Here is a 17902-nt window from a genome sequence, read left to right as displayed (position 1 = left end):
AGCCAGAAAGAGGGCCCTCAGCTGAAGCTGACCATGCTGGCGTCCTAGTTCTGAACTTGCAGCATCCAGAATTGTGAGACAATAAATTTCTGTGATGCAAACCACCTAGTTTATAGTATTTGGTGATGGCAGCCCTAGATCCTAATAAGAAGGGAAGACTCAAGGCAATGAATGATTTTGATAGGTATTCCTCTAATGTTGACATGATGAGAAAAGTCTTTGATAATGCTGTGGAGCTGAGAGAAGAAACATCACAGTTAGTGATGAACTATTAATAAATAGGACTCTACACATACACACACAAACATACAACAAAATACCAAGCCATTGAAAATCACTGGGTAGGTTTTTTTTTTTTTTTTTTAAACCAGAAAAAGTATTAAATAGTAAAGGAAAACAATTAATAAATTGGTCTACACTGAAAAATTTTCAAATTAAGGAGACATAATTGAAAGAGTGAACTGACAAGTATAAACTAAGAAAAGCTACATTCAAGATATATAGCTGATATGTGACTCTTAGATGAACTGCAAGTAAAAGTGGAAAAGCTATTTCCTGATATTATGGAAAATATGAGCTATGAACATTTGAGGCAACCAAAACTTAAACATTATGTTTTACTATGCCAGAAAAAAAAATGAGTTTAATTACATCACATAAAGCAATTCTCTTACACATCACTGAACTTCGGCTTTGCCACATCAATGGCAGCTTGATGGGCCGCCCACATCTTAAAGATCGCTGTGTCCTCATCTGTGTCATACTGAGGAATACCTCCGGTAGTGGAAACTATCTTTCTGGATTGCAGATACTGTAGAATGAATAAGATTTATGTCATTAAAAGATTTTACAATAAATTAAAATATATTTAATTACCAGTATCATGAATTCCTGAAAAAGAACATTGTAACATACTCATCTAGCTGATTGTTTAGAAATGAAATTTACTTTCAGAATAGATTTTAGCACTGAAAGATGTCATTTAACTTTGTTTTGTATAGAGTTTTATGCTGTTCTGTTTGCAGAGGCAAACTTAATTTGGTGATTATTACATGAATTCTATTGAAAAAATGTTTTTATAAATACAATTATGCCAATTTGATATTAACTATTAGGATCCCTTCAGGATACTAAGCAGAACGATTAGAGCGGGAAGGGACGAAACTCTAACATAATTTCAAATGCATATAAATGTGAAGTTTAGTCTATTTTATATCAAAAATCCCAACAGAAGAACTCCATTCAGTGTTTTCATTCATTCCATTCATAAAAATATCATTGCATTCTTTTACCTTATAAAACCTGTTGGCTATATCCATAATTTGTGGATAGGCTGCACGGCATTCCTCAACTGAATAACAGAAGTTAGATCTGTACTCCTCTCGAGGTAGTAACTCTACCTCATATGGCAAATTCCCCAAAAACTCAGATTCAATTGCACCAAGGAAATACGCAATAACCACATAGAAGCTAATGCCTGCAAAAAAGTAGGATGGAGATATCTGGAGCCATTCACTGTCTATACAAAGTAGGAGTTAACCAAGGGACTAATGCTTAATCTATACAAATTATCTTATTTATTCTCCAAACTATCATGTTGAATTTGTTGGCTCTAGGAAATGCATATGATTATGAGAACTTAGGGATAATCACAGTCAGGAAAGTCTCCATTGGGGGCACACTCTGGATACAGAAATTTGTATATGAATCTACTTAGTTCAATCCAGTTCCAAATTATTTATGTCCTATATTTATTTACCCCTTGCATAGGAAGCAAATAATCAGATTTTGCTCAGGAAAATATTTACTTCAGTTTGGTTACATATGTAGATGGTATTTGTGGAGATTCTCTGCCTAGTCTGAGGAAGAGATTTTGATATGACCATCTTGTTCTATCTTAGCTCTCTTAAGGATGGTTCTAAAACCCACCAAATTTCTTCCCAAACAACCTTGAATACATTTTCTCATTTTCAGTTTGACTTTCTTCTGGTTCTTGATGCTAATTCATTTCAACCAAGTCCTCACTCTAGTCTTTGGACTATTTATCTACTTCTTGATTCCTCGGTTCATCTTGTCTACCAGGATTCTGGCAGCTCCCAGGCCAAGGTTATTCTTAGGCCTACTCCTCAGCCAGGCTTTGGTCACAGGCATGAATCCATACCTTCTGCTAATGAAGCACATCCTTCCACATTCCTGCTTGACAAGAAGAGAACTATTTTGATTGTTAATCTAGATGTCAAGGAGAAGCCAGATACTGGTGATACAAAACATAAGGGAGAAGACACAACTGATAGATGGGTATTTCAAGGAATAATTTCAAGCCTGTTGATGACAAGTCATTTTCTCATTACATGAAACCTAGTGCACTGGTTGACCTCATTTCACTTATTTCTACTTTTCGCCTTAATTTTCACCTTTGAGTGGATGAGTCTCAGCATAAACTTTACCTTGAATTAGAAGAATTTTGTTCATTGCCAAGTACAACCTTTATTTTGAAATGTACATTTATAAATTCACTCCTCCAAAACTTTGTACCTAATGAAGATATATTCCTGCATAAACCAATCAGCAGGAGCAGATATGTTAGGTGTCCAATATAGTGAAATTGGTTTTTAAGGCATGAAATGTCTTGCAATTGAAAATAATAAATTATTATTAAGTTCTTGCTATTTTTTCAAATTAGGGGTTTAAGGAGGAAAACTTAAGTGATTAAGGAAATGAATTGAGAGAGAAAGATGAATGGTTAGACTTTCTATTACTAACTTTGTGATAAAAAGCAAATTGCTCAACCTCTCTTGCTTCTGCTTGATTCTCTATATTATGAAAATATTGATTTAAGATCATGGCAAGGGTTGAATTAAATTTCTCTAAATGGCTAAAGTGAGGTTCTGGAATGTGTAAGTGTGAAATAAATAGTAGCTAGTTATAGAAGGGACTAGGAGTGGGTGGAATATGCAATAGAAAATTTGAAATACTAGGTACTTGAAACTATCATTTTCTCCTTTAGTATCTACTTAAAATGAACAATGGCTTCCCAGGTGGTACAGTGGTAAAGGATCCGCCAGCCAATGCAGGAGATGGCAAGAGATGGGGTTTCAATCCCTGGGTCTGGAAGATCCCCTGGAGTCGGAAATGGAAATCCGTTCCAGTATTCTTGCTCAGACAGAGAAGCCTGGTGGGCTACAGTTCATGAGATCTCAAAGAGCTGGACACAACTGGGCACGTGCCCACATCTCTGACACAAAATGACAGTGTACTGTACATCATTAATTTAGACATCGCCATAGCAGAGTTGTCATTCAAGCTTTTTTTAAATTGATCATCTCCTGGGAAATTGCACAGAAAATTGTATATGTTTACAAAGGAAATATCAAGAGTTAACCCAACTTAGCCTATCACATAGAAAAGCAGAGGTAGCAGGCCCCACAGCCACAGATCAGTCAGGGAGCATGGTGAAATAGAACACTTACCTCCCCAGGCACTGTTGATAGATATGCAACTGGAGACTCCAGACTCATAGGCACACCGTGAACTATTGGGAGGCTCTGAAAATCTACCTACAGAGTAAACAGCGTAGGTGAAAAGAGTTGAACCTTGAATAGAAAGTCATAAGAGAGGAAAAGACTCATATGCTCCCCTCCAAAGAGTAAGAGGTTTATTTCCGCTAATGATATGGTCCATTCATATGAATAACATTTCATTCACTTTGAGAGCTCAAAGCTTCTCAGAAATTCCAGCCTGTACAGACCTTTTCTTGCATTTTTCTGTTTTTTTATGTTTCTTTATTATGTTCTTTACCAGCTCCTTCTTGACTAAGCTGGACCTGCAGAGCGTTTCACAAGGCAGTCTCTGTGGGTTCTTCTTTTCTTCCTAAATCAAAAGGCTTCATTGCAATAATTCAAATGTGCAGAAGTTTGTTTTTTTTTTTTTCAAGGCACCGCATTCTAGACCTTGTTTCATTCTAGACTCCTTCTAGTCACATCCAGAGAAGACAATTTAAAAAGGAATTTCATGAGAGTGGGAAGCTGATTTAGTTCCAGAATCTCAGTAATAAGATAACTGATTGAAGAAGTGGTGAGAGCAAAATACAGACGGAGAAATTCACCCCAACTGAGGCAGGAGAGAGAGAAGCTTTCTCCCTTTCTTAGAGAGAAGGCTGGGTTCTGAGCATCACACTTGTCTCCCCATCCTGCTTGTTTAAGTGCAGGAAGAGAGCACTGCATTCTGGACCAGCTCCTCCCTGTTTTCAGCCCTTTGTTCTGCCTGAGCCTAACAACTATCAGGAGAGAGACTGTGCAGTGAGGGCCACATCTTATTACTTTCCACTAATATTTTTGAGGCAAAGCCCAGGCTTTGAAGGGAAAGAAGGTTCCTTACCTTAGTTTGTGTGATTCCTCACCCTGGGTTTCATAGCTAAAAGAAATCTTGTCTTATTTCCTATATTAATCTCACCCCATTAAACGGAAATATTTATAGTGTCACATTTATCTGAGAAGCCTGTCAGGCTTTGAAAAACACAAGAGTTTTTTAATCTAGAAGGGGACATTTATTTTTCAAACAATAAGCTTTTTCAGTTTACAGGAATTTATTTTCAAAGCTGCAGGAATTTATTTTTAAACCAGGAAGTCTATAAAATGTAAAGCAAAGGTGTGACAAATAACTTTACTAATCAAAAGAAGTATTTGATTAGATAATATAAAAGCCTGAGTACTTAAAGATAAATGATTATATTGACTGCATTGGTTATATTGACTGAATGCCTGAGCATTCAGACAGTAACACTTAAATAGATTAGCTGTAATGCCATTCCTAGCATCAAAGAAAGAGAAAAGCAATTTTCCTTGAGAATAATTCAAATGTACATACCTGTTTCAAATAGCCTTCCATAAAGTAAAGTCAGTGCCCAAAACACATTGCCTGTGTTGTTTTTACCAAATGAAGCAAAATATTTGTTTGATTCTCTTATAAGGATCTTATATATTCTTAGTCGATCCATATATTTCCAGAGATCAACGATTATCTTGTTATTCTGCACTGGAAATTCTGCGATGTCTCCATCAGTTTGGTCCCAAAAAGGGGGGTAGATGTCATTTCCCTGGGTGGTTGACCCTGGATCTGGGGCCAAGCCCACAGGAAAAACGCTCAGGAAGAGAAAAGTGGGGATCACCGAAGAAGACCACATTCTCTCACCGCTTGTTGCTCTTAAGCGTAAATCTCAAACAAGAGCAAGTTATATAGCAGATGGGAGGGAGTCCTTGGGCCAACTAGAGAATGATGACTATCTATCTGAGCAGGTAAAACACTGACCAGCTAGAACCTGAACTAATGAGCAAATAAATGAGCATCTGCCAACATAGATTTAGTAATTAAAACTGCTAAAGGCTATTGCCAAACACTACAAATAAATCATTTGTGCAGATCATTTTTTGCCAATAGGCAATTATTTAACATGGTTTAAATTACCTAAACATTATCATTTTTTCTAAAACATTGGATTAAATTTAACTCAGATACTTCCATTGTTTTCCAGTTTTATTGAGAAACAATTGGCATACATCATTGCCTAAATTTAAGCATACAGCTTTATAGTTTGATTTACACATATTGCAAAATGATTATCAGAATAGTTTCAGCTAGCATCCATCCTCCCACCGAAATACAATAAAAAAGAAAAGAAAGACAAAAAGGGAAAACACTTTTCTTGTGATGAGAACTGCTAGGATTTACTGTCTTCACAATTTTTTAATATATTATATAGCAGTGTTACCTATAGTTATCTTCTTGTACATTACATCCCTAGTACTTATCTTGTAGCTGGAAGTTTGTACTTTCTGACCTGTTTCCTTCTGCTCCGGATTGCATGAGTTGTCTGTGTCCTTTGGATACGAATCGCCTGTCAGATGCATGGGTTGCACATGTTTCTCCCGTTGTGCACACTATCCTCTCACTTTGCTGGTGGCTTCTGTGTTCGGTCTGGTGCCCTCCCGCTTGTTTATTCTGAGTCGTTCCTGCGCTTTCTGTGTGGATTCACTGCAGTGCTGACGGATGTCACGCCAGTGCGCTTGCTGCCTGTGTTTTTAGAGTTTCCTTCAAGGAGTTTCATGTTCAAGTATTACGTTTAAGTCTGATTCCTTTTGAGTCAATATTTATAAGAGTGTAAGATATGGGTCCAGTTTCATCCTTTCATTTATATTTATTCAATGATCCCAATTCTATTTATTGCAGACATTGTCTTTTCTGCATTGAGTGTTCTTGGCTCCCTTGTCAGATCTTAGTCGAGTGATTATGCTTGGGCTTATTTCTGGATTCCCTATTCTGTTCCACTGGTCTATTTTTCTATTTTTACATCAGTATCATAAACTTTTGATGGTTACAGATTTATAGTATAGCTTGAAAGCAGGAAGTGTGATACCTTCTACTTCATTACTCGTTCTCAGGTCTTTTTTGGCTATTCTGCATCTTTCAGGGTTCCGTACAAATTGTAGGAATGTTTTTTCCTATTTCTGTTAAAAATACCATTGGAATCTTGATAGGGTTTGCATTGAATTTATAGGTGGCTTTTTTAAGTATCAACATTTGGACAGCATCATTTCTTCCACTCCAAGAACACGGGGTATCTCTCCATTTATTTATTTGTTCTTTGAGCTTGTTCATCAATGTCTTATAAATTTCAGAGTAGAAATCTTTCGCCACTTGGGCTAAATTTACTTCTATGCATTTTAATTGTTTATACTATTATAAATGGGATTGATTCCTTTATTTTTTATACAATTTTTTTGTTAGTGAATAGAGATGCTACTGATTTTTGTATGTTAATTTTGAGTCCCTCAGCTTCACTGAATTCACTGTTTAGATGTGTCTTAGTCTCTGAAGTGTAGGATGGGCTTCAGCCTCATGTCTGTATTTTGGGATTCTCTCACTGCTGTCTTGTTCCTAAATAGATGTTAGCTCTTCTTCTGACAGAACTGCCTATGCCCCCATCTTGGTGATCTCACTCTTCAATACTTTCATTTCTATGTTAAAGATATTTCCCAGGTGATGCTAACCCCCACTCCACCAGAAGAGGACAAAACCATATTTTTCCCCTTGGGACAGATTAGAAGATGAAACTTAAAGCTTCTCTATGATCCAGAACAGTTTGTAATGCACCTTTTTGTTTACTTGAAAGCTTAGTGGTAGGGAGGAAAGAGAACTAGCATTTATTTACCTCTGATTATTTGCCAGGCCTTTAAAAATTACTATTTTATAATTTTACAATTATTATATATATATATATATATCTTATTATCACTATTTTAAAGATTATAAAAACAGGAAAAACAAACAAACAAACAAACAAAACAGGGCCAAAAAGGACTTGGGCATATTGCTTGGTGCTTAGATATGGATAGAAATTATGGTTGTGTCTAAAAAGTAGAGCTTTGTGCAGCATACATGGAAGAGTCTTATCCAATGGTTAGTACACTCTTGTACTGTCTAATGTATCTTCATGAGCAAGACTTGAAAACTGGAAAACAACTTTTATATTTCATTTAATATACACACTTTTACTTAACCTTCAAAACAGATAAAAAATTTTAGATATCTGGCATGCAATCAAAAATTTTCTGCATGCCAAAATTAGTAAAACATGACCAGTATTTGAAGAAAGAGCAATGAATAAAAACAAATACAGAATTGAAAATCTATTAGAATTATCAAATAAGAACTGAAAATTAAGGGAAATGAATTTGATTGAATGTATAAAACCAGTCTAAGAAACTCAACAAGAAATAAAGACTATAACTGCCAAGGCACCTTATAACCAAATTATAAATATCAAATTCAATCATAAAGAGAAAATTTAAAAATCAACCAGAACTAAAAAGTCACTGGAAAGAATAAAAGCATGAGCGGTGTCTTTAAATCACATAAAAGAAAAAATTACCTGCTCCCATACTCACCAAAAGTTTTTTCAAAAAATGAAAGCTACATAAAGACTTTTAAAAACATATAAGTTCTAAAACAATACATCATAAATAAATGCTCACAACATGGAGTTATTAATGGATGTTCTTCAAGGAGGAGAAAGATGATGCCAGAAGACTACCAGACATAATAACTACATGTATAATATATGAGATGTTTTTATTAATATTACTTAAGTTTCCAAGAGATTATTGATTGTTAAAAATAACAATTTTGCTATCGCAGCATTTAAAACATGTGAAAGTAAAATCTATAACAATAATAGCATAAAGGGGAAAAATAGAAGTTTGTCTATCATCCAGTCAAAGATTATAATACATAGAGGAACAAGAAAGAATGCCCCGTTTTGCCACATGGATGTGGGAATTCTAGCCAGAGTAATTAGGAAACAAATAAATAGATAAATAGGATCCAAAATGGAAAGGAAGAAATAAAATTATCTCCATTCTTTGATGGTATAGTCTCATATGTGGAATAAGAGAAAGAATCCACAGGAGATTTCCACAAAATAGAGTTAGAACTAATAAACAGGCTCAGCAAAATCACAGGATATGAAATCAACAACAAAAATGAGTTATGTTTCTGTGAAGCTACATTAAGCAATCTGAAAAGAAAATTATTTACCATACTATAAAAAGAATAAAATGCTTATATTATCGTGCTCAGTCACTTAGTCATGTTTGACTCTTCGTGGCCCCATGAACTGTAGCCTGCCAGGTTCCTGTCCATGGAATTTTCCAGGCAAGAATACTGGAGTAGATGGCCATTTCCTACTCCAGGGAACCTGCCCAACCCATGGATCATACCCATGTCTCTTATATCTCCTCCCTTGGCAGGCAGGTTCTTTACAATACAACCTAAAGTAAACTTAAAGAAGCTAAAGACATGTATACTGAAAACCATAAAATGTGCCTGAAATAAGTTAAAATAGAGGCAAAGAAATGGAAAAATGCCTGTGTTCATGAATTGGAAGACTTACTATTATAATGAAGATGTCAAAACTATGCAAAATGATCTCTAGAATCCCAATCATGTTTAGTGCAAAAACAGAAAAATCCATCCTAAAATTTACTTGGAATCTGAAAGGACCTTGACAATCCAAAACAATCTCCACAAAAGAACCAACTTAGAGCCCTCATACATCCTGATTTCCAGCCTTATTATAAAGCTATAGTAATCAAAACAGTATGACACTGATATAAAGACACATAGACTGATGGGAGAAAACAAAAACCCCAAAATGAACACTTACATTTGTGGTCAAATGATCTTCAGCAAGGTTTCCAAGGTTATTCAATGGGAAAAGACACTGTTTTCAAACCTTTGTATATGGAAAATTGGATACCAAATTGCCAAAGAATAAAGGTCGATCCTTAAACCATTTACAAAAAGGAACTGAAAATGGAGCAAAGCTCTAAAAGTAAGAGCTTAAAATAAAACTCCTAGAAGAAAACATTTGGCAAAACTTCAAGACATTGTATTTGGCAATGATTTTTTGGCTACGTGAGCTGTTTTTATTCACAACACTTCTGATACCAAATGTGTTGGGGTTTTTTCTCATACCAATCAATTCTTCAACTGGATAGTCTATAATGTAATTCAATTTTGACACTAGCTCCCCAGAGTTAACTTAAGACTCCTCTAGTTTAAGAGCTCGGTCCCGCAAAACTTCTCAGATCAGATGCCAATCATCAGATAAGGCCCCTAGGTTGCTCACTCTTCTGTTTAACTTGACTATGAATTTGGAGGTGTTTCCAGAATCGACCTCTTTCAGGCTCAATAATTGGTTCGAATGGCTTGCAGAATTTGGGAAGGCACTTTATTTACCACTATAGGTTTGTCATAGAGAATAAAGCTCAGGAAGCAAAAATGGGAAAATACGCAGAAAAGGCAGGTGAGGGAAGTAGAGTTTCCATGTCCTTTGTGTGCACATACCTTTCCCAGCACTTCTATGTTTTCACTGAGCTGGGAACTCATTATTCAGGACTTTTTTGGGGGGATTTAAGTGGATAGAACTGGCCATTAGCCGTTAATTTAATCTCCCACCCTTGGAGGTTGAAGATAGGACTGAAAGTTCTCAGTTTCTTTCTGGTAACCATTCAGTTCAGTTCAGTTGCTCAGTCGTTTCCGACTCTTCGCGACCCCATGAACCGCAGCATGCCAGGCCTCTCTGTCCATCACTATCTCCCAGAGTCCATCCAAACCCATGTCCATCGATTCGGTGATGCCATCCAACCATCTCATCCTCTGTCGTCCCCTTCTCCACCTGCCCTCCATCTTTCCCAGCATCAGGGTCTTTTCCAGTGAGTGAGCTCTTCACATCAGGTGGCCAAAGTATTGGAGTTTCAGCTTCATCATCAGTCCTTCCAATGAACACCCAGGACTGATCTCCTTTAGGATGGACTGGTTGGATCTCCTTGCAGTCCAAGGGACTCTCAAGAGTCTTCTCCAACACCACAGTTCAAAAGCATCAATTCTTCAGCACTCAGCCTTCTTTATAGTCCAACTCTCACATCCATACATGACCACTGGAAAAACCATAGCCTTTACTAGACGGACCTTTGTTGGCAAAGTGTCTCTGCTTTTTAATATGCTGTCTAGGTTGGTCATAACTTTCCTTCCAAGGAGTAAGCGTCTTTTAATTTATGACTGCAATCACCATCTGCAGTGATTCTGGTAACCATCCCCGTCCTAAAGCTATGAAAGTCTCCAAGAAACATTGTATTAGAATGAAAGAGAATCTTATCATGTATCACTAGAAATTCCAAGGATTTTAGTGTCTTTATTTCAGAAATCAAGAACAAAGTCCAAGTATCTTTCTATGACATCATACTATAACATGAAACAGGAACAAAATAAAAAAGTCCTCGCATCAAACTCCTAGAGATAAAAACTGCCATGTATGAGATGACAAATATACAATCAATTAGATAGCAATTGGTGATATTAACAACCAATTAGTGCTGAAGGAAGATTAGTAAACTTGAAGGCATAACAATAATAACAAAAGTACCTTTAAGAAACAAAGAAAAACATAATTAAGAAATGAACAAAACATCAGTGAGCTATGGGTGAACTCCAATTACCATAAAATATATGTAATATTAGTCCCAGAAGAAATGGCAAGATAAAACTATTTTAAGAAATAGTGGCTGAAAATTGTCCACATTTGATGGAAAATATAACTCATATATCCAACAAGATGAATGAGCTCCATATAAAATAACCATGAAGAAAACTACCCCAAGGCATACCTAAATTAAATAATTCAAAACCAATGATTAAGATATAACCTTTATATCAGAGAGGGTTACAAACATATTACGTAAAAAACAGAAAACAAAGATAAGCTGATTTCTTCTCATACACATACACACACAATGCAAGTAAGATAGTGCAATACCTTTAAATAAATAAATAATAACCTAAAATATTTTTAAAAGAAATAAAATAAAGAATCTTTCAGACATATCCATGCTTAAAGAATTGATCAGCTGCAGAGCCACAGTGCTGGAAGTGTTAAAGGATGCTTAGGCAGAAGAAACAACAAATCTTATGGAAACGTGGATCTGCAGAAAGGAGAGAAGAGCACAATAAATGGCAGTTGCAAGGACAAACATATATGACTTTTTCCCTTAAAATGTAAAACCCTGAAAAGATAACTAACTATTTGAACAAGAATGGTGAAAATGTACTATGAGGTTCATAGCTTATATACAGGGTAAATATATTATGCCTAGAAGGGGACAATGGAAATATATTAAGATGCTTATACTATACATGACATGGTATAAAAATCACTTGAAAGCTGACTGGGATAAGTTAATTATGTATGTTATACCCCTGAAGCAATCACCAAAAGTATGAAACCAAGTCATTGATAATAAGCTATCTGTTTATTAGTCAAGATGTAAATTCTCCTAAATTTGAAACATAGATTCCATGCAGCCCACATTTGTCTCAAAATAAGCTTCTTCCAAACATGGATGAGTTGACTACAATATTTATATGGAAAGGCAAAATAACTCAAATAGTTAAATCCAAAAAAAAAAAAAAAAAAAAAGAATGAAGTTGGAAGACTAGTTGATTTCAAGACATTAAAGAGTTAGAGTAATCAAGACAGTATAGTATTAATAGAAGGATAGGTCAATGGAACAGAACAGAGAACTGAGAACTAGACCATACAAACACTGTCAATTTATTTTTGACAAAGGTGCAAAGACAGTTGAATTGGGCTATTTTTGTGAACTGTTGCTTAGAGTAAGTGAATATCCATATGCAAAAGTATGACTCTTGGCATATGCCTCCCAGTTTGTATAAAAATTAGCTCAAAATGGATTACTGACATACATATAAACTAAAGAACTAAAACTTTCAGAAGAAAACACAGGGAAAAAATCTCCATGACCTTGACTTTAGTGATGTTTTGAGATATAACACCAAAAGCACAATCTAAAGAAAAAACAGGCACATGTATGTAGATAAGTAGACAGACAGAGATTTACCAAAATTAAAATTCTTGCTCAGCAAAAGACACTGTTAACAGAATGAAAAGATAGGGCACTAACAGAAAGTATCTGCCAATAATGTAGCTACTGTAGGTCTTATGTCTAGAATACATATGGAATTCATAAAACTTCAGATTTAGAAAACAATACACCCAGTTAAACATGGGTAAAAAGGTTTCCCTGGGGGCTCAGGTGGTAAAGAATCTGCTTGCCATTGCAGGAGACCTGTCATTCCATGGATCCAGAAGATCTCTGAAGAAGGGAATGGCAAGCCATTCCAGTATTCTTGCCTGGAGGATTCCATGGACAGAGGAACCTGGGAGTCCATGGGGTCTCAAAGAGTCAGACACGATTGAGTGATTAACACACACACACAAAGGGTTTGAACAGCTACCTCATCAAATAAGATATATGATTGACAAATAAACACATGAAGGGACGTTCAATATAATTTGTCACTAGGAAAATGTAAGCTAAAACCACAGTGAAATACCAAAGCACACCTATTTCAATAGCTAATATTGAGGGGCAAACACAGTGACAGTAATAAATGCTGGCCAGAATGAGTAGCAACAGAAACTCTCATTTATTGATAATGGACATGCAAAACAGTAAAGCTTTGTTGGAAAATAGTTTGTCTGTTTCTTATAGTGTTAAACATAGGCTTACATGTGAGCCAAGTGATATCTAGATACTTCCCCAAGAGATTGAAATTTTACTTAAAAAAAAAATCCTGTACATCAATTGTTGCTGTTGTTCAGTCACTCAGTCATGTTCAACTCTTTGTGACCCCACGGACTGCAGCAGGGCAGGCTTCCCTGTCCTTCACCAGCTTCCAGAGCCTGCTCAAACTCATGTGCATTGAGTCGGTGAGGCATTCCGACAACCTCATCCTCTGTTGTCCCCTTCTCCTCCTGCCCTCAATCTTTCCCAGCATCAGGGTCTTTTCTAAGGAGTTGGCTCTTTGCATCAGGTGGCCAAAATACTGGCATTTCAGCTTCAGCATCAGTCCTTCTAATACTTTTGAGGATTGGTTTCCCTTAGGATGGACTGTTTGGATCTCCTTGCAGTCCATGGGACTCACAAGAGTCTTCTCCAACACCACAGTTCAAAAGCATCAATTCTTTGGTGTTCAGCCTTCTTTATGGTCCAACTTTCATATCCATACACGACTACTGGAAAAACCATAGCCTTGACTATACTGATCTTTGTACAGCGATAGTAACTTTAATAGTTGCTAAAATAAAACTAGGCTTCCCTGGTGACTCAGATGGTAAACAGTCTGCCTGTGATATGGGAGACCCAGGTTCGATCCCAGAGTCAGAAAGATCTTCTGGAAAATGGAAGGGCTACCCACTCCAATATTCTTGCCTGGAGAATCCCATGGACAGAAGACCCTGGTGGGCTATGTCCATGGGGTCACAAGGAGTCAGACATGACTGAGTAACCAACACACATACACAAAATAAACTAAAAATGGAAAACAATCCAGAAGTTGTTGAACAAGTGAATGGATACACTAGAGTGTACAGTTTGTCAAAATGGAACTCTAGTCAATCATAAAAAGGAACAAATTATTGATTTAAGAAACAAAATTAGTCAAGTGCATTTTGTTAAACAAGAGCTACATGGGGTGTGATACTCTTCATATGACATTATGGAAAAGACGAAAATACGGGATGAAAACCACATCTGTTATTGCCAGTAACTGGGTCTGGAGAAAAGGTTGAGTGCCAGTGGGTAGTAGGAAGGGGTAAATATTTCTGTGACAGATTTGATGTGTGTGATACATACACACGTGTGCATGCTCAGCCACGTCCAACTCTTTGCAATCCTCTGGACTGTAGCCAACCAGGCTCCTCTGTCCATGGGGATTTCCAGTAAGAATATTGAAGTGGGCTGCTGTGCCCTCCCACATGGTATCTTCCCGACCCAGGGATCAAACCTGAATTTCCTGTGTCTCCTGCACTGCAGGCAGATTCTTTACCCCTTGAGCCATTGGGGAATGTTCTGGGGACATGACTCTATGCATTTGTCAAAATCCATAAATCTGTATACGAGAAAGAGTGGATTTCACTGTGTGCAAATTCTACAAAAGTTTGATAGGATATACTATCAGTTCAGTTCAGTTCAGTCAGTTCAGTCACTCAGTCGTGTCCGACACTTTGCTACCCCATGAATCGCAGCAAACCAGGCCTCCCAGTCCATCACCAACTCCCAGAGCTTACTCAAACTCATGTCCATCGAGTCAGTGATGCCATCCAGCCATCTCATCCTCTGTCGTCCCCTTCTCCTCCTGTCCCCAAGCCCTCCCAGCATCTGGGTCTTTTCCAGTGAGTCAACTCTTCTCATCAGGTGGCCAAAGTATTGGAATCACTATAAGAAGATGAAATGTGGACTGTAACAAATCTATCTGTATGTCACAAACACTGAAAAGTGTGAGATTGAAAAGAGATCATCTGAATAACTTTGTAAAACAACATTTTGCCTAAATGAGTAAAACTAAAGAAAATGAGGCTTCCCCTAGCTACATATGACAAAAATGCTGAGGTCTTCAGTCAAGGGTTCACAATGTGAAAATCATTCAAGTTCTTTGGAGGAAACTGTATCAATATCACTGGAGTCTAACACTAGGAGAACGTTAAAAGAAAATGAAAGCACTCAGTGGAGTGTCTCACCAATTGTTAGTTGTCAAGAATCTTTTGATGATTTAGGAGACAGCTTTGATCATACAAGATTAGTGACATTAGCAAAAGACTCTTAAACTCAATGATAAACAACTCGTATACATCAGATCTCTATTTTGGGAGGTCATCCTAAAATTTTGGGAAGTTCCACCACCTCAAAAGTATACAATATATAATTAATTGAGATTTTCCAAAAGTGAAAAGAAATCCCATGAAAGTTTGAAGGACCGTGTTAATGAAAAAAGAAATCAGTATGTCTCCTGTTCTAAATAGGCCAGAGAGAAATGTCGTACTCTTATTAACTGATCATTAAGGAAATAAGATTACATCAGAATATCTTAGCTTAATGATACTAGCCGGTGTGTTCAAGCTGTTTACGTGCCCAGATTTTGTGTCCATGGGATTCAGCTTCTTTTGGGGAGTCCTCTGCGGGGACAAAAGTTCCCATCTTAAGAGCATGAATGTACAGCCATGTTTGCCGAACTACTGTAAATATATAAATCAGTCCTGTGTTTAAAATAAAGATTTATTTTGTTTGGTTTGGCTTGATTAATGTGAACCAAGTATGTGAGTGCCATCAATGTTGGACATAAAAATAAAGTACACTTTGTGTTCATGAAAAGGAACAGCAGATCCTGGGCAGGGACTGAGGAAATTTTACCTGAAGAAGCTCAGTTCCTCTGTGGTCAAGGTCAGTTCCATTCATGGCTTTTTAAATGCAGGGACTGAGGAAATTTTACCTGAAGAAGGTCAGTTCCTCTGTGGTCAAGGTCAGTTCCATTCATGGCTTTTTAAATGCTTCCATCTGTTCAATTTTCCAGTAAGGGACCCTTATGTCAGAAAGTGAAGAGGAACGAACAAGCCTCTTGATGAAAGTGAGAGAGGAGTGTCAAGAAGTTGGCTTAAAGTTCAACATTCAAAAAACTAAGATCATGGCATCCGGTCCCATCACTTCATGGGAAATAGATGGGGAAACAGTGGAAATAGTGTCAGATTCTATTCTTGGGGGGCTCCAAAATCACCGCAGATGGTGATTGCAGTCATAAAATTAAAAGACGCTTACTCCTTGGAAGGAAAAGTTATGACCAAACTAGACAGCATATTAAAAAGCAGAGACAGTACTTTGCCAACAAAGGTCCATCTAGTCAAGGCTATGGTTTTTCCAGTGGTCATGGACAGATGTGAGAGTTGAACTATAAAGAAAGCTGAGTGCTGAAGAATTGATGCTTTTGAACTGTGGTGCTGGAGAAGACTCTTGAGAGTCCCTTGGACTGCAAGGAGATCCAACCAGTCCATCCTAAAGAAATCAGTCCTGAATATTCATTGGAAAGACTGATGCTGAAGCTGAAACTTCAATCCTCTGGCCACCTGATGCAAAGAACAAACTCATTGGAAAAAGACCCTAATGCTGGAAAAGTTGAAGGCAGACTGAGGAGGGGGTGACAGAGGATGAGATGGTTGGGTGGCATCCCTGACTCACTGGACATGATTTTGAGCAAGTTCTACAAGTTGGTGAAGGACAGGGAGGCCTGGCGTGCTGCAGTATGGGGTTTCAAAGAGTCAGATACAACTGAGCAACTGAACTGATTCAGCAGAAGTAATATTCAGATCTGTTTTGGTTAGAGGAAAATTCAGCTGTTGAAATATTTGCATGATATCCCCCAAGTCATCTTCACCACCGGTGTCCTTTTTAAGTCTCTGACTACTGACACTGAAGTTGTGTAGGTCTGTACCTATGGCCATCGAAGCAAAGTGAAGAAGCAGATGCACTATTTAAAGTTCTTCCCACTGGGATATCCCTCCCCCTCCATTTTCCATCAGGGCCATACTTGAAGATTATGGGAGTCTATTTCCAGTTTTTGCCAGTATAACATGCAAAACTAACAGGTACTCAGGCAATGTGGAGAGATTCTTTCCCTTCCTTTTCTACCTATCTGAAATGAGAGACTCTCCATGATTTCAGAGGTGTGGACTGGAGGAGAAATAGCCATGTGGCAGGAATAGATGTTTCTACCTTCTTTCCCATGGTGATTTCCCATTATGACTAAATGACTTTAGAGGAAAAAGAGACAAATTACGATTATCACTAGGGTAACCCAGGTACATTTGCCAGCAAGGTATACACATACCATTTCATAGGAAAATTTTCTCACTTCTCACCTCATAACTAGCCATCTCACTAATCCATCCTTGACATTTCAATAGTGTGCCTCATTCAAACAACCGTGTTTCAAATAAGATTGAATTAAAAGTAATTGTGGTATTAATTTGCTATGATTGCTCAGACTGATCATTTTATATATATATATATATATATATATATATATATACACACACATATATAAGTCAGTCCACAGTCTCTTCTTGTATATGTATGTGTGTATATATATATATTACACATATATATAATCTGAAGGTAACTAAAGGATATAAAATAAACATAGTACAGCTTCCTGGATTGTGAATGTTCTTTAATAAATGCCACGGCTTATACTGTTTTAGTGTACACTCAATAACACCATATTCACTTTTTGCTAATACAAAGTGTTGCAAAAAATCATCTTTCATGTTTCATTTCTGTATACCAACAACAAAATATCAGAAAGAGATATTAACAAAACAATCCCATTTACCATCACATTAAAGAGAATAAATTAGCAAGGAGATTAAGGGCTTCCCTGTTGGCTCAGTGGTAAAGAATCCACCTGCAATTCAGGAGGTACAGGAGACTTGGGTTTG

General features: G+C 37.0%; 1 protein-coding gene across 1 annotated transcript; it reads right to left on the bottom strand.

The window, feature by feature from the left end:
• Positions 1-366: 366 nt before the first annotated feature.
• Positions 367-5187, bottom strand: LOC122684107 (protein LEG1 homolog). Its single transcript, XM_043887967.1, has 4 exons — positions 4867-5187; positions 3471-3557; positions 1293-1477; positions 367-811 (listed from the first exon to the last, which is right to left on the bottom strand). Exons 1-4 carry the CDS (start codon positions 5180-5182, stop codon positions 671-673), a joined length of 729 nt encoding a protein of 242 aa, XP_043743902.1. The 5' UTR covers positions 5183-5187; the 3' UTR covers positions 367-670.
• Between the last annotated feature and the right edge of the window lie 12715 nt (positions 5188-17902).

Source organism: Cervus elaphus, chromosome 26, assembly GCF_910594005.1.
Source record: "Cervus elaphus chromosome 26, mCerEla1.1, whole genome shotgun sequence".
Classification (NCBI taxonomy): domain Eukaryota; kingdom Metazoa; phylum Chordata; class Mammalia; order Artiodactyla; family Cervidae; genus Cervus; species Cervus elaphus.
The sequence above is the reverse complement of the archived record's forward strand: the minus strand, read 5'-3'. Positions and strand labels throughout refer to the sequence as shown.

Excerpts from the sequence above, each read along its gene's own strand:
- LOC122684107 (XM_043887967.1), bottom strand. The coding sequence starts at position 5,182 with ATGTGGTCTTCTTCGGTGATCCCCACTTTTCTCTTCCTGAGCGTTTTT. Across the intron at positions 3,558-4,866 it reads TGGAAGGCTATTTGAAACAG|GTAGATTTTCAGAGCCTCCC; the intron begins GTATGTACATTT and ends TTTACTCTGTAG. Across the intron at positions 1,478-3,470 it reads TATCAACAGTGCCTGGGGAG|GCATTAGCTTCTATGTGGTT; the intron begins GTAAGTGTTCTA and ends ACTTTTTTGCAG.